Genomic DNA, 18,868 nt, shown 5'->3' with positions numbered 1-18,868 from the left:
TGGGCTCTGAAAGCCTCTTATGTAAGCAATGAAATCTGTATAATGTCATTTTCTGTTTGGTTTTGAACAATTATGGAAGTGGCCAACAATTGCCAAAAAGCTGGAGTGCTTCAACTTCCAGACTCCTGTTGTGTTACAGGGAGCGTTCTCTGGAATATTTAGCCTTTTTTTCTCTTTTCTTTTTATTTCGCTTTTAACATGTCTGTCTGATACTGGCAGATTTCAGCTCTTTTTGTAGCTTCTGGCTGGGTATCTTAATTGGAAATGGCCCTCTGGCAGATGCACAGTAGCTGGAAGCATCACCTCAGCTTACTGATGCTGTTTGATGTCTTGCCTTTGCTGTTTCTGAACGACTGAAAATGCAAAACATTAACCCCAGACTCTTGTGTAGGGTTTTTAATAGCACTGCCAGGCCTTTGTAATGCAAAGTTTTTATTAATTTGCATGTGGAGGCTTTTCTACCACCCTTGTTCCCATTTGTCCTGCCAGGATTTTATTCGAAGCTGGAATACGTTTTTAAAGAGTGTGTTTTATCTCTTGGTGGGGTGTGGAGGCCCATCAAATCCAGTTTGCTCTTTTCTTTGCCATCATTATGGAGTTATCTGTGCTGATGACATGGTTACTGAGATGATGATAGCATTGTACTGAAATTTATCATAACCTGAGACATTGTTTTACAAGAGGATTTGGAACTGATGGAAGCGTAGGGTGTAAAACTTTAACACAGAGAATATTTACTATACAGACTTTTGGATGCAGTTGTCCAGTTTAATATTTTAAAATTCTTTTTAGGCTTTATGCAGAATGGCACCACTTTTAACAGCTTAGCAAATGCAGAATCAGATTCAAAACCGAAAGCTTTTGACAGCTTGTTTTATTCAAATTATTGGTACTCCTTTTAATAAGAGGATTTAGTCCTCTTTCATGCCTATTGTGTAGCCTCAGCAGCAGTGCAGCTCACAGTTGTTTTAAAATGTACAATTACAGCCCTTCAAGGCCAGGTAAGAAGCCTTTCTTGCAGAAGTGGTTGCTTAGTAGCCGGCACAGCTGGAGAAATAGGATTGAATTGCGGCTTTAGGGTTTTGGGGTCACTTGGCCTTTGACTGCAGGGATGGCTTTCAGTTCATCATCTTTGTGCATCTGTGTTTAGTGGGAACTGGGAACCTGTAGAAGGGGAATCGCTTTCTGAGCAATCTTTCCTGAGCTACCATCATCTCTTTGGCTGTGAGTGGCATTTCAATATTACAGTAGGAAAAAAGAGAGAGAGAACCGCTAGGATTTGGAAAGAAGCTCGCCCACGCCATATGCTGCTGCTTTAGTCTTTTGCGTCTAGCAAACCACGTTGAGATAAATGCCGATCTCGCTATTTGATGGGAATACAAAGCCTTCCTCATTCACCATCCCTTGACGTGTGGACAGTCCAGCAGAGCACGGTCATAACCCCATCTCCAGCAGCGTGAAAACAGTGCGATCCTTGTTAACCTCAAGAAACAACCACGGCCGTGGGCTGAGTGGGGTTTGGAGCTGCTACTAATTAGGGCACTTCTCATATAATAGCTTTTTTTTCCCCTGCAGCAATGTGTTATTTGCAGTGATATTTTCATAGAGAGCTCGCCTTCTTTGGTGCTGGAGCACAAGGCTGGAGAATCCTTGTTAAATGAGTTTAATTGAGACAATTTGTGGGGTTGTTAATTCTTATTTTTGAGCGTTCTTGTAGCAGCTACTGCACAGTTGCTCTTCAGACAGGACTGTGCTGGCGAGGAACAGTTTCTCTTTCTGCTCTGGAGACTCCTGATCTTGTTTTCTTGCCCAGGTGATTTTTTAGAGATACATCTCTAGTGCAAATTACCCTTGTGATTGTCAGCGTACAGCTGTTTGTGTCACTGTTTCTAGAGTGCGGTCAAACGATGGGAGGGAAGAATACTGTTCAATGAGTGTGCATCAGAATTTTTTACAAGGCTTTAAGGCCACCTTTTCCCTTCTCTAAAGAATTGTCTTCCAATCCTCTTCCTGAAAATAAGCTGTGAATTTAAAGGTGGGGGGGGGATGAAACAGTTTTATCAGCTGTGTGGCACTCTAGCTCTGTTTGCTGATGAGAAGTCCCAGGGAACACGGCAATATGACGGGTTTTGCTGCATAATCTGTCTGGGCAGCTGCATTCTAATCTTTTAGTTTTAGGAGGGGCCGGGCAGGGAAGGAGGCTGGCTTTAAGGCAACCCTGCTTTCAATAGATACTTTTGAAAATAGGATTGAAGGACAACTTAGCATGTCTGCGCTCTTAACACAGCTCTGGAGCTGGTAAGTATTGAAGGATTTCGTGCCATAATAAGGAGACTTTGGCCTGATCTCAAATGTCAGCACCGCGTCACATTTCAGAAGGGGAAAATCGTGTGGTCTGTTGAAGCACCTTAGTCCATTTCCTCACTAATGAAATGATCTTTTGGCCTGTGTGTGTATATACCACTGAAATTTCCTTTACCGTAGAGGGTTGTGAGACTCTGGGAGCTGTGGCGATCCGGCTACTTCAGGAAAGTAGGTCACTTGTGTCTTGGGGAATTCCCCGCCTCGGAAGTCCAAAATAGATGGAAGGAAAGGTCAAAGCAGAGCTCACCATTGCGGGCTGCATAGGGCAGCAGGTTAGGGTTTTACCCCTCCCTCCCCTGTAGATTGGTTGAATAAAGCAAGAAAACTCTTCAGAGAACACACATCTGGCCACGAACACTTAACACATACCGATCACAAGGTCCACACAACTGAGAAAGGCTTGAAAAATCAGTCTGCTCTACGGCTTGGAGGTACTAACTGGCATTGCAGCCTTTGGCTTCGCCAGTACGGCTGCCAGGGATGGAATCCCCAGAGCGGCGAGGAGAAAAGCACTTTGTGCCGTGCATACTGTCAAGTGGGAGTATACTGCTCTCAAACCATCGACCTCCAGCCACCAGTGCTCCTCGTTGTGCTTGTTCTAGAAAAGTTGTGTTATTGTAGATGCTAATGTCTTCTCTCTTTGTTTTCTGCACCTCATTGCTTTGTTCTTTAAAAGATCTTTTGTTTTCTGCCGCTCTGTCACTGCGTTTCTGCTGCCCCTCCCTCTAGCTGGGTTTGTCAAGTCGCCCATGTCAGAAACTAAGCTCACGGGGGACGCCTTTGAACTGTACTGTGATGTGGTTGGGAACCCCACTCCAGAGATCCAGTGGTGGTATGCTGAAGTCAACCGGGCTGAGTCTTTCAAACAGCTGTGGGACGGCGCTCGGAAGCGCCGGGTCACCATTAACACTGCCTACGGGGCGAATGGGGTGAGTGTGCTGAGAATAACCCGCCTTACCTTGGAAGACTCTGGGACTTACGAGTGCAGGGCCAGCAACGATCCCAGGAGGAATGACTTGAGGCAAAATCCCTCCATAACGTGGATTCGAGCCCAGGCTACTATAAGCGTCCTTCAGAGTGAGTCTGGCACCCTGTAGTAGTGGTACTGTAGTATCTAGAGGCAGTCTAGTGACCCTCACCCCCCCGTTACCCCCGTCAAACCCTCTGCTACCTTGTGCTGTTGTTTGGAACCCCAGGCTGCTCCTCTGCCTGTAGTGCTGACGTTGTCTGCCATCTGTGTCTCTTCTCCTTAGGATCAAAAAGGACTTGTGAAAATCTATAGATCCATTTATAGCTTCTGTGTGGAGAAAAAAAAAGCAGCCCGGTGTTGAATTTGTGTTTCTTCCCCTACCCCTTTTAGTTTCGTAGTAGGTTCCCAACCACTCTAATGCTGCCTTTTCCGTGAGTGCCTTTATATTTGATTTTTGTGTTCTTCCCAGGTCTAACCATTTTATTTTTATTTCTTCTGTTCTCCTGGAATTTCTCTGAATGCCTTCTCACGCGGTTTTGGCTGCATCTATGCTTCTGTACAGATCCTTCCCTTTCAGTTACACGTGACCATGAATGTTTAGATTTTTCCATGAAGTCGTGGTGTTTCTGTTCCTTTCTGAACAGCAGCATGTTCCTAATGAGTTCTCTGATGCAGCAGCACTGAACCGATGCAGCTATTCTTAATCCAGCCTATGAAAGGAGGGGTGAAATATCTTCCCCCAGCATTGAACTAATAACTTTAGCTAAATGGCTTTCATCTGAGAATGCAACTTTTGGCAGCAGAAAAGCTTTCAAAAGCAGTGAGCATGGTTGGCAGAGAATTGCTTTTTAAAGCAGTCCCAGCCCAGTTTGGGAATTTATATTGTCAGAGCCAGCAGAGAAGAACCACGTTTTATTTTCCGTAAGATGCACAAGTCTTGCAGTTGCTGATGAGAAGAAGCAAATGTCTAATGAGTTATAGGTAGAGTGGATTAAATCTGCATGGAGGTACAGGACAACTTGTGTTCTCGGTGAGTTCTCAGTGCCCTAAGACAGCAAAGAGTAAGGCATAGGTGTTACCTTGCTATTGTGCTCTGTGCATAAATTGATCATTTGTGTACCACTTTGAGTTTTGTCTGGGTACATAAATGCCAAACTCTCTAATTGTGACTCAGCTGTGATTTTGGATACCTAAAAGAAAAACACACCAAATTTTCCCTGAAGCACAGTGCTGCAGTCGGCCCTGCTGGATCAGAGACCTTCCCTCTGGAAAATGGAAACAACATCGATATACGTGGAAAAACAGTGCGCCCAATGATGAATTGACCTGAAATAGAAGTGGCCTTGGGTTGTTCAGCTCGAACCTGCTCATCTTGCAGTCCTGATGCCCGATCCTGCCTTTGTGCTTTGAGATACCAAAGGACTCCGATGGGTAGATGGCTTGCATGACCTCCAACAGCAAGAGCCATGTCAGTTTAGGAAATGATACCACCTTGAGAAAAAAGCTAAAAAATTTGCCTTTTAGGAATTGATTTCTCCTGGATATCCCTCCTGCCCCTGTTTAGCCCTTTAGTTTTTCTAGTGTGTGGCAAGTCTGTGGTGGTCCTGTGCTCCTCGCTTTGTGTTTAGTCAGTTTTAGTAACCTGCTGAGGGAGAAAATCCTTTTTCATATGACAAGTCACCGTTTGGGAGTGAATTACTGTGAAGATGTCTCCGTATGGAAAATGGGTTTTTCCTCTCTCAGGCACTTGATACTAATAACTAACCTGCTCCAGGGACTAGAGTTTAACCTTCTGTCTTCCTCCCCAGTTTAACGTTGTCTTGTTGCATCTGATTTATTCTACTAATTCTGGAGTGTGTATTGTGACTTTATTGCTAAGTGCCTTGTGCCCGGGTTAATTCTTTTGTGTTTTATTCGTTGCGAGGGGGAATATTGGACAGAATACTTTAACATTCTGTAATACTGCGTATGTTCAGAGATTTGACCAGCTACTGCTAGACATCAAATTCCTGCGTAGCCATGCTGGAAACGGAGATAAGTGGGGGAAGTAGGTTGCTAAGCCACCCTTGGAAGATGGAGATTATCGTATCTGAAGCTGCCCAAAATGTCTCATCTGCCGTGCTGTGTGCACGAACACAATTTGTAGTTGAAATGGTGATTTTTCTGACTAAACAGCGTTGGAGTTTCCAGCTGATGGTGGCTGTTTCGCTGCTGTCTTAGCATCAGCACCAGTGTCCTTTGAATCGCAGCTTGTCTCAAGTACCAAAACTTGAATTGCGAAGAGGTCAGGTGTGACTTGATTTGTAAGTTAGCATGCAATAACTAGGGTCTAGCTTCTATCTCATTCCTAGTTTGGATGAAGAACTTCAATTATGATTTTTTTTTAATTTAAAAACCTCATCCTACATAAAATAGGCAGTTTAAGTGATGTGTAAAACGAGACTCCTCAGCATCTTGCTCTTTTAAGTGGACATCCTTTGGATGTTGCCATCCCAGTAGCATTCCATTTGCAGTCTGGCGTCTAGAATTAAATCAGGTTAGGATTGCCCAATTGCTTTTTTTAAAAAAATAAAGTAACGTAAATGCAGGTAAAAGATGTAAATGAGACTGCAGTTGCTTCCAATGGCCTTTAATTTTCTTAACCTAAAACACGAAAAATTGCAAGTCAGACACAAAAGGCTCAAGCAAGCTTGAAACAGCTATAAATGGTTTTTTTTGGACATCACAGCTTAGTGGAGATGTAGGTAAGAATAGGTGTGAATTAGCAGAAGTAGTTACTGGAGCCCCAGGCATGTTTGGTTTTTCATTTGTATGTTCTGTTTCATTGATGCTGAAGAGCTGACCCAAGATGGTCCATTATCAACAGGATACAAAAGCCAGGAGATTACCACTGTCAAGCCCCTTCTGCATTGACTCTTTAACTTCTGCAGAGACTAGATGGATATATTTTGGTGATGTATTTTTCCTTGTTGCTAGCATTTGTGTGATTCTTTCTGCTGGCAGCAGGTACACTCTCCGTTTCCAGGATCGCTGCAGGATGCGTCTCGGCACAGACATCAGCATCTCTTAGAACAGCGCTCGCCAGATGTGGTGCGGTCTCGCTCACAGCAGCCCGGAGCCTGTCCCACCAGCATCCTCCTTCTGAAAAGAAAACGCTGCGTTTATTTCACAGGCTACACGCTTGAACACACATCTTTCATCATCAAAGAAAAACACTTAAAACCCAGTGTGATCAGTGGCAAAAGTTGATTTCTCTAGATAAATGTTTCTGTTACTGAATTACTGTTTCAAACACATGGCTAAATATATTTCCAGAGCTCTGTTAGTGTTTTTCTGAGCATGCACACAAGCTTTTTGTGGAGGATGGAAAAGCATACAGGGCACTCCAATAATGGTACAGCTATAATAAAACAATTTGATGCCCCATAGGACCCAGACAGGCCAAAAAAATTCCCAGCACAGGAACAATGAGGCAGAAGCAAAGTTGAAAATGTGTAATAATAGCGGTGTCAAAAAAACCTCACTAGAGTATCTGCCAGGTTTTCTGCAGATAAATGCTAGTCCTGGTTTTAAATAGAAGCAGCTCTGTAGCCAGCCTGCTGAAGAAAGGGGGAAACGACATACAGGACTCAAATGGCTTTGTCAGCTTATTAGTAGGTTGGTTTTTTTCTCTCTGGGCAATACTCTTCAAGTATTGTACTGTTGGATAAATGAATGTTTTATGTCTTGAAAAATGCAGTGTTTCTGACAGTCCGGGTATTTTCCACTTCTCCTTATTCTGTTTCATAATTTGTGTTCCAAGTGCTTTGCAGATGAATATAAAAAAAAAACCCCAGCATGGGTATGACTAAATTTCTATTCCAAAGATGTTACCACAAGGCATAACAAAATTGACAGGATTAAAAATCCTTTGCTGACTTGCAAAAATCGCAAAGGCATTGCTTATTGACCGGCTTCCTCGGGCTCCTGCCCTTGGCTGCCGAGCAGATGGCGGAGCAGGCGACCCTGAAGTTCAGCAGTGCCTGGAATGAGCAGCTGGCAACAGCCACCCCTTTGGAATTCGGTTCACCTTTTAAAGTCAGGAAATACATCTAAGACTGAGGATGCAGCAGCATTTACATGGCAGACACTGCTGTGAGAATGGCCTTTAGTTCAAGCTGAAACTATAGCCAGTACTAATCTAGGTATTTTTGGAAGACTAAAGGCAAGAATTCTTAAATTTCCTTTAAACTCTGTCAGCCTGTGTTTGTTCTTTTTCGGAGTAGTTGACACCAGATGTGAGCCCTGAGACCTTCAATAGAAAGGTCTTTTTTCCAAGCTCCTGAAAAAACTTGTCTCCCCCTATTCTAAAAATTCATCAGCCTTATTTGTTTGAGAGTAATAGCCATCCGCCTAGTCTTAAAATAACCCATGATTATCAAATGTAAGGACAGTGCCCTCAGAATAATCTTAGAATAATCTTTCCCCTAAAAACCTGTGAATTTGATGTTCCCAGGTAAGATGGTGACGTGAACCAGCCTGGGTTCAGTTCCCAGTGCAGCCAGCAAAGTATGTGACTCTTGTGGTCTGTTTATGCAAAGAGGCTCACATAGTTTTTTTCTTCATAAATGTTTATGTTGAAGGTTACTTTAGAAACGAAATAGTTCCCAACTCTAATATTAACATGGTGTATATTCTTACATTTTATTGTTAGGCATTCAGGGCTGTTTTCAGCCGTTCTTCATCAGATTTGTGCCTTATTCACACTGGGTGCTTGCTCAACTTTCAGATGTCAGAAAAGCTGTGCTATTTGAAATATCCTGTGTGCACAGGGTATTTTCCTTAGTCAGACATTAGTCTTTTTGCACGAGGAGGCCCAGAAATATTATGCAGACGACTGTTTAACTTTGGGGGCTATTCTGTGTAGAAAACAGGTTTGTTTTAAACCTTTAAGTAAGTAGAGGAACTAAGGAATAGCCAAAAAGCAGCTGCTTGCACAAAGACTAGCTGGTCTCCCACATATAGTCCCAGGACTTGTGTTTTCCCACGTTATGGTCAGTGGTGTATAAAAAATAATTAATGGTGTTACAGAGAAATCTGTCATGATGTTAAATATTAAAATAATCTAAAATTAATAATTCTTTTTTTTTTTTTCTTTCCCCACAGAGGGGTGCTGATGTATAAGGTGTTGCCTTCACTAGTGGTCAGCTGTTTTATTGTGACTTTCTTGGTGTCTCCCAAATTAGTGCAGTGACATTCCTTGTGTAGTCCTTTTCCCTTCCCCATTCCCCTTTGGAATTTTAGCCTAGCGCTGCGCGTTTGCCGGTGCAGATTCGTTGCTATTTACCGTGTCCTTTGTTTCAGAGCCCAGGATCAACTCCAGCGAGGATGTAGTCATTCGGAATTCAGCCGTCACATTGCAGTGTAACCTCACCACAAGTCCCAGCCCCCTTTCTGCCAGTTACTGGGTGAAGAATGGAGAGGAGATCCCTGGCACTAGAAAAGCTTCCAACACTACAGAATACAAGTAAGCTCCTCCGGAATAACCTTCATGTTATACTGGAGAATTACAAACCCGATAAATGTACGCTTTTGGGGTAGGTGGTGGGATGCTGGGACTCCACAGTCCCTCAAACAAATTGAATTCATCTGTGCTAGAAGCTTCACAAAAATTACACCTGGGAGTAGTGTTGGAAGAACAACGCTGGAAAGAGTGTTGTCTATGTCTGTACCAACTGGCTTCTGTAAACGTCTCTTTTTCAGTCTAAACTTGAGTTCTTCTCTAGGGTACACATGGTATGTGGACACAGGCACACGTAATCTAGTTTTCTTTTTCTCTGTGTGTATTGTGCAGTCTGCATAAAGATGGACCTGCGGCTGTGCATCTTTACCATGCGCGGCAATGCAGCTTATAAATCACAGCTGAAATCAGCTGGTTTAGTCGTTTTCTGGCCTTGGGAGATGAAATACGGTGTTCTCTGAGTTGTAACTGATGAACTGTCAAACCACTACTATGAAACGGTACCAAATCTTGATTAAACCAGTACACTTGTGCTTCTTATTTGTCAGTGCAAACGCATTTTCAGCATTAATCTCTTCCACGTGCCTGTGCTGTGGTTTGCCCCTACCCTTCCCTCACGGGATGTGAAGGAAAACAGTGTGTGCAGCCACCACTCGCGTTTTACTTCCGCTTGCATCAGGCAGAAATCCTTTGAGGGTTTCTGTATTCCTGAAATGCGGCGCTTTTGCCATGGATTTGGTGAGAGCTTATGCTCACTGAGCTTATGCTCAGTGGTGCCCTCAGATCCCTTCCATTTTCTTGATGCCAGCACGGATAGCAAATACACCTTTGTGTTCAGCGTTAAGCTCAGAGGAAGAACACTTCAGGCATGTTTAACCACTGGTAGTAACTGACTCTTTGGAGACATTAGGCCACTTCTGACCCTCCTGCTCAGCTGGTAGGACAGGACGAGATGCTTCTGTCTGCTCAAGGCCCATGATATTATACTGCATCTGCTTTACTGTGCCTTGTCACTGCACTAAAGGAAGGAAACTTCCTGCACACTCAGCTAGCAAGATTCAAAAATACTCAAGGTTTTCATTGTCTTAGTGTAGCATCTGTTCATCCACAGGATTTTGTGCTTGATTCTGATAAAGATGTGTTTAAATATTTCCTTTTGTTTTGTACTTTAGCTCACTTTGCGTTATCTGTTCAGTTTTGCAGCTTAAAAAGTAGTCTCATTTAGTTGGATAATTCCATCCTGTTATTTTCTCAGTACAGTGTTTTAACACTGAGGCTGAGTTTTAAAGGCTTTGCTTTCTTATCTAGTAATTCACTTGATGAGCACTCTTGTCCAAAAACACCAGCTTGAGTGATACAAAAGGACCTTTACATGAAGGTTATTGAAAATCGCACATTATTATTCAGGAATATCATGGCTGACTTCTCTATAGTCTGTTGCAAACTAGAGTGGACTTTTCCTTCCAGATTCCTCTGTAAGGAAGAATTAAACTTGGCTTTGGCTTTAACTTCCCAGTGAATTAAGGGTTGGTAGAGCATGTAGGAATCCCAGGAAATTTGCATTTGCAATGCAGACCTCAAATTTCCTGCTCGTTTATAAGCTGCTTTGCTGTGTGTTGTGCTTTCAGGCTTCCTGTGGCATCTCTTTGTTGCATGTGGTCACACTGCATTTGATCTGTTAGCTTGCAGTTTGATTTGGTTACTTTTATTTATTTAGATCCAGAAATACCAAATTCATACAGGCAATATCAACGTAGTTGTAGTTAAAAGAGGTTATTCAGCTTCAGGATTTCTCTACATGATTGTTTTTTTGCATTCTACTTATCCTTAAAAAATGAAACGTTTTTCCAGGTTCTCGGTGTTTCAGTCATCAAGACGTTGTTTTGCTAGGAAATGTAGTTCAGTGTTATTCACCATCCAGTTAACTTCAGAATTTGTGAATTAAACTACTTACCTGAAAAATCCTGCTTTCATATAACATTAGAAATAGAACGCATAGTTCCTGATTCTTCATTCAAACTTGTTGTAGCTGCTTTTTCTGAAAGGCAGTTACAGTCAGAGTTAAGCGTAGTTTTTAATTCACCATTTTAATTAAAAATGGGCAAGAATTCTTTGTGGTGTATTCTTTCACAAGCAGCAAGTGCCTGGAAGTGGCTCTGGCCATCCTGTGGTTTCATTTTGGAGACCTGTCCTCTGGTCCATGTTCATGGTTTGCAGCAAAGTAGGGATTTCTTTCCAAATTCAGAGTTGAGCAGCAGGTTACGGAGCTCAGTTGAAGAAAATCTGGGGGTTGTTTTGTTTTTTACATCTGCTGAAAGGTCTCCATCGAGGAGAAGCTGGGCTCGTCCTAAACCACAGGGCTGAGGGAGGCTGCTGGCTACATAAACTTGGTTCAGGTGTTTGTCTGTCTTTACAACTTTGCTGCTAAATCCATTTTCAGTTGCTTCAATGATTTATTGCAGTAATACCGTTGTTGTTTCACACTTTAAAAAGCAGTTTGTGGAGAACTGCAAGAACACAGTGTCTCACTTTTCCCTCTCCTCCTTTAAGCGTTGAATCTAATGGATTAAAAAAAAAGCAGAGGTCAAAGTATGATTACTTCACTATTAAGATTATCATGTTTGATACCGAATGATTGTTCTTTCTGTTAAGATAATCTTTAATTTTAACTCTGTGAAAAGCGGGTATATTATTGCTTATCTGAAAGGCACTTTATAACTAACTTTAGACTTCCACTGGCAATTCTGGAAAGTACGTGCTTTAAACACAGTGGAGACTTGAGTCAAAATATCGTGTTAAACTGAGCAGCTCTTTCTATGTGTCTAAGAAGTGAAAATTATTTTATTGCAGTGCTGTTCTATGAGGTTGCTGTGTGCTATTTACTTAATGTGTTTTACAAATATTAATGAAACAAACCTTTCAGTAAAGGGAGGGCGGGCTGTGCAGAACTCTGCCTTGTTCAGTGCTGTGTGGAGATGTAAATCCTGCATCACATCATCATACTTCTCTATAGTTTAATGTGTCTTTTTGTAGGTAAATATCTGAAGAACATGTGTACGGCTTTTAAGTCATTTGTATCCAAAAGGTTTTTGAAGGACAGCAAAAGCTGGTGGACTTAAAGTTAATACCATCTTGAGTGTAAATTCATTGTGATTTTATTTGTTTTAATTTTTGGCATTTGTTACAGCTCTGATTTTCTTCTTTCTGGCTTGCATCTGTGTTTCCCTCTGCCAGTTGTTATTGCGTTAGTCTTGCCTGATTTAAAGCAGCAGCAGATTCCTGTGTGGTGCTTTCCTTCACGGGTTGACCAGCTTTTGCAGTTTATCTACATCCAGGCTGAGTCGGAGAAAACTATGAATGGACCGGCCTCAGATCGGTTATGGGAAAATGAAACCAGATTGAGATGACAGTATGACAGTGTTTGTAGTCTGTTTTCTGACTGTTCAGATATTACATGTAAATCACATTTTTTTTCCTTCAGTGGGAGGTGATATCTGCCTAATAGGCTAAATCAAACTAACTGTGGTGCATAATTAGTAGTTGTTGGGCTCCTTCTTTGCTTTTTAACTCAATGCAGCTTCTCCAGCTAAATTGGTACTGGCTTTCCAGACTAGAGCTCGCTTCCTAGGCGAGCATCCTTCATTTCAAGTAGGTAAATCTGTACGACATACTGTGAATAACAACTAATAGCTGCGAAACTCAGTTAAAAGCTTTAAGTTTATGGGGAGGGAAAGAAAACTCTTAGCCTGCTCATTTCTGGTTGCTAACACAGTACCTAACACGGCTCATGTGTTCTCTCCCTGTCTGCAGGATTTTGAAGCCCAGAGCAGAAGAGTCAGGGGAATACTTGTGCGTGTTTGTGTTTTCAAACTCTCCTATAGCCAACGCCACTATAGAAGTGAGAGGTACTATTTTTTTCTTGTTGTTGTGTTTTGTTTCCTCTCCCCCAAAGTGCTTTCGCTGCCTCTGCCACCTCACTCAGAGCCTATACAAAAGGCTTTTCCTCATGGAATCAAACCTGCGTCTAAGCCTTGGTTATCATTTCAGGGGAGGTTTTGCACACAGTCGCAGGGGAAAGATTTTGCAGCTAACGGGAATGTGACCATTGCACTTTTGGTCCGCACAGAGGCTACTAGAACACCTTCTAGCGCACACGTCTGCTCTCCTCTGCTAAATCTGGCTATGGCGAGAGCGCATGGCCAGCAGGGTGTATGGCTGTAGAATATGTCTGTGCTCCTGGAAAGACAGCTGTGGTTTCCTGCCTGTCTCACTGTAAATGAGGCCATCGGAAATGTATTCAATGTACTTTGAATTTGTCTGTTCTGAATACCAAAAAAAGTAAGAACCAGCATCTTGTGTGTGGCAGCTTGGAACTGATTTTTGTCTGCAGGGACTATTTCAGTTGCTGGGAAAGCCTGGGTTCTGGTTAGGACAGATGCCCTGGACCAGATTGGAGTTTTCTACTTTCATACTCTTTTTTTTTTTTTCCATCTTGTGCGTGTTGGTGCTCTTCTGGCATCTTTAGGATCCTAAAACCATGGGTAGAAGATGCAAAATGTGAAGGAGAATCTTGCACTGCAGCAAATGTGCCGTTTGCGCTGAGTTTTATTGTAGTTGTTGAACAATGTAACAGTGTTTGGGCCATACAGAATAGCAGTAACACAGAGCTGATGGTATTTGATAGAGTGTTAAACTGCTGCCACAATGGCTGGTTGTTCATTGAGTAACTGGAATTTACTGCAGTAGCCGTGGCTTGTCCCTTCTGTGCCGCACTAAGATGGAATTGATGCATCGCGGCAGCTTTCTTAGTTAAAGACAGATGAGTTAATGTGAAAATGTGTTTAAAAAGTCTTGCAACCGGCCTGTGCGTGTCTGGGACTATACTGATGCTTGTTTTATGAAGGTATACTGTAAACTTGTTTGAAATATAAGTAAGAATTACTTACTGTCTTCCTTACACCCCCAGCTTAAAAGTAGAGCTGCTTCTGCTGCTGTGTGAAAAAGGCAAATGGGAAGGAGGATGCTTGATGCTATTTCTTAGCATCCCTGCCCCAGCGCTGCAGCCCGCCCTGCTCTCCATAGTGATCATTGCTATTTAAATTCTAGTAGGTACCACGGATCGGTAGCAAAAGCCAAAAGCTGACCTTTTTCCTGGGAATTTCTGGTGCTCGCTGCATGGCCAGGATCCCGAAGCCAAAGTGAGGGAGTAGGAGTAATTCTATCTGTGTGAGGTGACAAATGCACAGTGGTGGTGTGAATGCCATCTTTCCTCCCTGGGGAGCAGCATCTTTTGAACCACACCAACAGTTTCCTGGGGAAGAAAGATATTGCCACATAAATAAGCGTTCTGACTGATAGTGTACCAAGAAAAGCTTGCTGATTTCCTGTGTCGGTTTTAAAAGCTTTTCTTCCAGTGATCTTGCATGAAATAGCCCTGTGTTGAATCAAATCTGGTGCAGAATCTAGCTCTGCACGGGAAAAGGAAATCTAAAATAGATGCTCATGAGACCGCACCACAAGTTCCTCTTGGCCCAGCTGAGAGTTGTGTGGCATGTGGACACGGGAGAAAGGGACTTATTGATTGAAAATCTGACTGCACCCCTAAAAATAGTTATTGCCTCGCTTACAGCAAGTTGAGTTCAAACTTAATTTATACTTCTGGTGAGTTTGTCTTTTAGGTGTTCGAGGTACGTAGGTGTAGGGATTTTTTTGCATTCTGCTGTTATGCTCTAATTGCTAAATCTTCTAATATTATCTTAATTAAGATCTTAAGTACTTTCTGCCTTCCCTAGGCTATTTTGAGTGACAAACCGCTTCCAAAGACAGGAAATTTTGCTTTGATAATAGATGAAGGCCTTTTCCAGCTTTGTAAAATCTCTCAAAAGGCCTTTTAGAAACATTTGGCTTAGCGCTCCTCTGCTGTCCGGTGGCAGGCGGGGACACCAGGAGAACTTGGCAGCGAGATTTACAGGGACACGGGATGTAACATTGCAGAAAGAAAAGCCAGTATATATCTGATTGAAGTGCTGGCATGAAGGGCAGAGGGAGAACCATAATTAATCCTCCTAACAACTTTTCACAGGTAATTTATCTATAAATATAAATGAGTAGTCAGAAGTTAATGACTCCAGTACAGCTCTTGGGAGGTGTGACACCTGCAGCTTGCGCAGCAGTCTTAAAGCCAGGACTAAGTAAGCCCATTCTCCAGCTCCTCCTGGTGGGCCTCCAATTTCTCCTTAGCAGAGAGAACTACCGGAGCTTGTTCAGGGTGAGAAGCACCTTCTTGTCGAGTCTTCCGCAAAGCAAATTAGAACACGCGTGCACTTTCCAACTGAAAAGGTGCTTTTCTAACGCCTGTTGTTAGGAAATTCTGTAGTAATAAATTGGGACTGCATTGAAAGCACCAGTTAAAGAGAACTTTGTGGTCTCCCTGCAGTCCTAGTGCTGTTCGTAATTTAATTTCTGATCAGAGATGCTCATTTGAGTCACTGCTCCTGGAAGAGACGTACAGGTATGTTGGTATGGTATCACACATCTTCTTGGATGTAAATGTCTCTGAATAATGTCTGTGCTAGATGCAAAGAATTCACAGGTGTTCCTTTGCTTTGCGATTCTGCAGTTCGCTGTAAATATTCTGTGTGTTCTGCCAGAGTGGTTCTCGTTCTCAAAGCAAACAGATTTTTGATGCTAATTCATGTGTGGAGTGGTTACCTGGTTGTTAATCAAGATGTACATAGTGCATCGGTGATGCAGGAATCTTGTTTGCCCATGCAGATGCTGTAATTTAACGCTCACCTGCACGTGTGACGTGTCACAGTATTTGTGGGCGAGCAGTTTTACGCAAATTTAATTGCTTAATTGCTAGTTGTAATTGTATTGCAATTTTTAACTGCTGAGGCACACAGAAAAGATGGTTCTGAATATGAAAGCGCTTGTGGACCAAAATAGTGACTTTGTGACAACTTGTGAACAACTTTAACAAATGCCTCGCAGCAGATGTAATCCGGGATGCACCAGTGCCATTTGCCTTTTATGTAATGCTGCCTATTTTCTTCCCGAATCTCTCCATGTGCCATGTAAGAAGATAAAGGCAGAAACGTGAGCATTGCTGGCAGGATTACTTGGTGTGCTTGCATCTTTAAAGCAGATTTTCTTGGTAAAGAATTTGCTAGGACAGCACTAGTGTAACAGCAATTGAAAATACTGGGGTTTGATGTCAGTCTCTCCAAATTTCTAAGAATGTTGTGGGTCTGGTTTCCTTCATACAATTGGCTTTCGGATGAAGCATCTCATGGAGACTTGGAGAATTGCTCGAATTGCTTGAGTGCAGCTCTGAAGAATTCTGCCTCTGCAATCTTTCTGCTCTTATCAAGATCTTGGGAGGAGGAGGAGGAGGAAGAAACAGGTTTCTTTTTGTCTTCTGATATTCTCCCAGCCATCGTCTGCAGCAGCGAGAGCCAGATGGGAAAGAACGCGCTTCCAGTTCCCCTGGCTGCCCAGAAATAGCGCAAGCGTCAAGAGAGGTGTCGATGTACGTAGCGTGACTGCTGGGGACACCTGTTCTCCCTGCCCTGCCTTCCCACCACAGGCTCCTTTCTTTCTGTGCACCTGGACAGGTCGAGCTTTTAAATGCCTCTTGTTTAAGGCCTTTCTGCCATCACTGCAGCGAGGGGGTTCTTTTGACTTCCCTCCTCGCCCCTCACCCATTTTGCACCTTCCTTTTCTATCCTCCCCGGTTGCTATTGATTTCCCAATAGGCCAGTCCTGTTCAGTGCTTGTGAGAGACATAAAACCCACCACTTTTGACAAGTGCTTGTTATACCCCCTCACTTTAGCTGAGCTTTTGTTTCCCATGCAATACTTGCCCTAAGAAGTTTAATTGTTCCACTTAAACTCTGGCTCTAGCCCAAGCAGCGTGCTGGAAAATGAGTGGTTACTTCAGCAGCCTTGAAGGATCTCTGTGTCTTGACTCCTGGTTGCCTTAAGAAACCTCCGCAGTGGTTTTTGGGCCAGAAATTAATGAAGAAATCGAACATTATCTTAGCACAACTGCATTTTAGAGTGGTCTTAAGGATGACGCAGAAAATGCACATCATGTTCTCCTGTCTTACAGTGCCTTTGGTCTTCTAGCTCCCTGCTCAGGCTGTAAAGGTAGACGTGGATTAGAACCATAATGCAGAGAAATCAGTCTTCCCCTGCCCTTTTACTAGGTCACCCATCGCACATAATAGTTTTTACATGCAAGAATATTTTTAGGTGCTGTTGCCCTTGCTTTAATTTTGTCTGTTAATGGGAAAACTTGAAGGGGTTTTGTTAAGTGGGACATGGTTTGGAGGTGTCACGCTTATTAGTTCTCCTCTCCTTTTTAGGAATGCTAGTAAAATGTCTTGAAAATACCCAGAAATCAAGGGCTGAATACCTCCTATATATCAAGAAATGGCTTTGCATGCCTTGTTACAAGAAAAAATCCCTCTTTTCAGGGCTGTATTTAAAGCATATCATTCAGAAAGCACTTGCTGCATGGTGCATTTTGGGCATATTTGGTACTCACAGCACAAAGGCCCAATGTTTACTCTGGCACAAAACCTCTTTCTGTGATTCAGTTTGAAACTATCAAAAGAATGATGCTTATCAGTTTAATCTTGTGTCAAGAATGACTAAATCTGTATTTATTTGGATCCTCTTTTAGTAGCAATTAAACTAGCCCTGCCTTTTTCTGCTTTTTCATATGCTGCTTCAAACAAACTTTCAGTATTTAATTCTGCAGTTTCACAGCGTAGCAATATAAAACTTGCTTTATCTTGGCATTATCTTGGTTTCAGCGATTAGGAGCTGACGTAGCGTGTTGTGCTCATGTCTCGACAGCCAGCTGTGTCTGAACAGAGATGTGGATTCCGCTGCTTAAAAGCTGAAGTGAAATCTAAATCCTTTCTGAGCAAAACCCGCTTCATTCTGCGCGTTATCCCTCACTGGCACTGGAGCTGAACGGTGTGAGAAAAAACCTCGACTTGAAAAGCTTCACGGGGAAACATCGCTCCGTTGCTAAATCTGCGATCGAGGTCACTCGCAGCGATGTTTTAAGTGTCGTTTGTGCGGCAGAATGCAGTTAGCCCAACAGTTTGGTAGAACAAGGACTGGATTAATATCTCAGGCGTAGCTTGCAACTGGCTAGCATGCGATGCCCTGAAATATTAATATTCCGTGGAGTGTGTACAAAAATAGTGCGTTCCCCAGCAGAGCTGGAAATGGCTGCTGCACCGCCCAGCAAAGAGCTCAGTGTTCTTGTTGCTCTTGCCCTCATTAGGATAACCTGACGAAGATACCCTCTCCTTCGAGAAATATAATTATCTCTTGGCTGCAGGAAGACGCTCAGGTCACCCTGCAGTACAAGTTACTGTGTCCTAGAACACCTTCCTCCTTTATTTTTCCTTTCTTTCTTCGCTTTCTCTACCAGCAATGTCTCAGGAGAAGTGGGCCAGCTGCAGAGCGCTGACGACCTGCCCCTGTTTCCCCGGCAAGGTTGTGCTTTGGCTGCGGGTACGCGGCAGCAAAAACCAGAGCCCTGACAGATGGAGACTGTGCGGGGTTTCGGCTCCACGGTGATAAATCCCATTTCTCCTTTTCCTGATGGGGCTAATTTGCCATCGGTTTTGGGACCATTGCCTTGCCGCCTGACGTCTGTCTCTTGCGCTGGCCTTTCGTTTTTATTGGGTTGGATGCGATCTCTGCAGATCATCCTCAAGTAAGCAAAAGCCGCTGGCTTACCTAGCGCCTGCCTAAAAGAGAACTTTCTAAGCCTAGCGAGGCGGAGATGACACCATTCAGTAGATCACGAGGTGAAACTGTGCTTCTTGCTAAAGAATCATCACCTTTTAGAATAACTATATTCCTTTTCGAGGCTGCAGACTGTGTTTGTAGGACCATTGCGGGTGCGTACGAGTGCTTAGTACCAGTACACTCAACCTTAAAGCTTATTTATTTTCTGCTTGGAGACCTTCAGCTTGAAAACTGAATTTCCTCCAAGCATTATTGCC

At 43.0% G+C, this 18,868-nt stretch overlaps 1 protein-coding gene across 2 annotated transcripts in view; it reads left to right on the top strand.

Moving 5' to 3' along the window:
- The window catches only part of NPTN (neuroplastin), a 53,267-nt gene that overhangs the window by 20,047 nt on the left and 14,352 nt on the right, over nucleotides 1–18,868 (top strand). For both annotated transcript variants that reach the window (XM_071813741.1, XM_071813740.1), the window contains exons 2-4: nucleotides 3,094–3,441; nucleotides 8,678–8,840; nucleotides 12,645–12,739. In XM_071813741.1, coding sequence (XP_071669842.1) covers nucleotides 3,094–3,441; nucleotides 8,678–8,840; nucleotides 12,645–12,739 — 606 coding nt within the window. The remainder of the gene's footprint in view (nucleotides 1–3,093; nucleotides 3,442–8,677; nucleotides 8,841–12,644; nucleotides 12,740–18,868) is intronic.

Source organism: Patagioenas fasciata, chromosome 12 (assembly GCF_037038585.1).
Source record: "Patagioenas fasciata isolate bPatFas1 chromosome 12, bPatFas1.hap1, whole genome shotgun sequence".
NCBI lineage: Eukaryota > Metazoa > Chordata > Aves > Columbiformes > Columbidae > Patagioenas > Patagioenas fasciata.
Note: the sequence above shows the minus strand (reverse complement) of the source record. Positions and strands in the feature narration are given on the sequence as shown.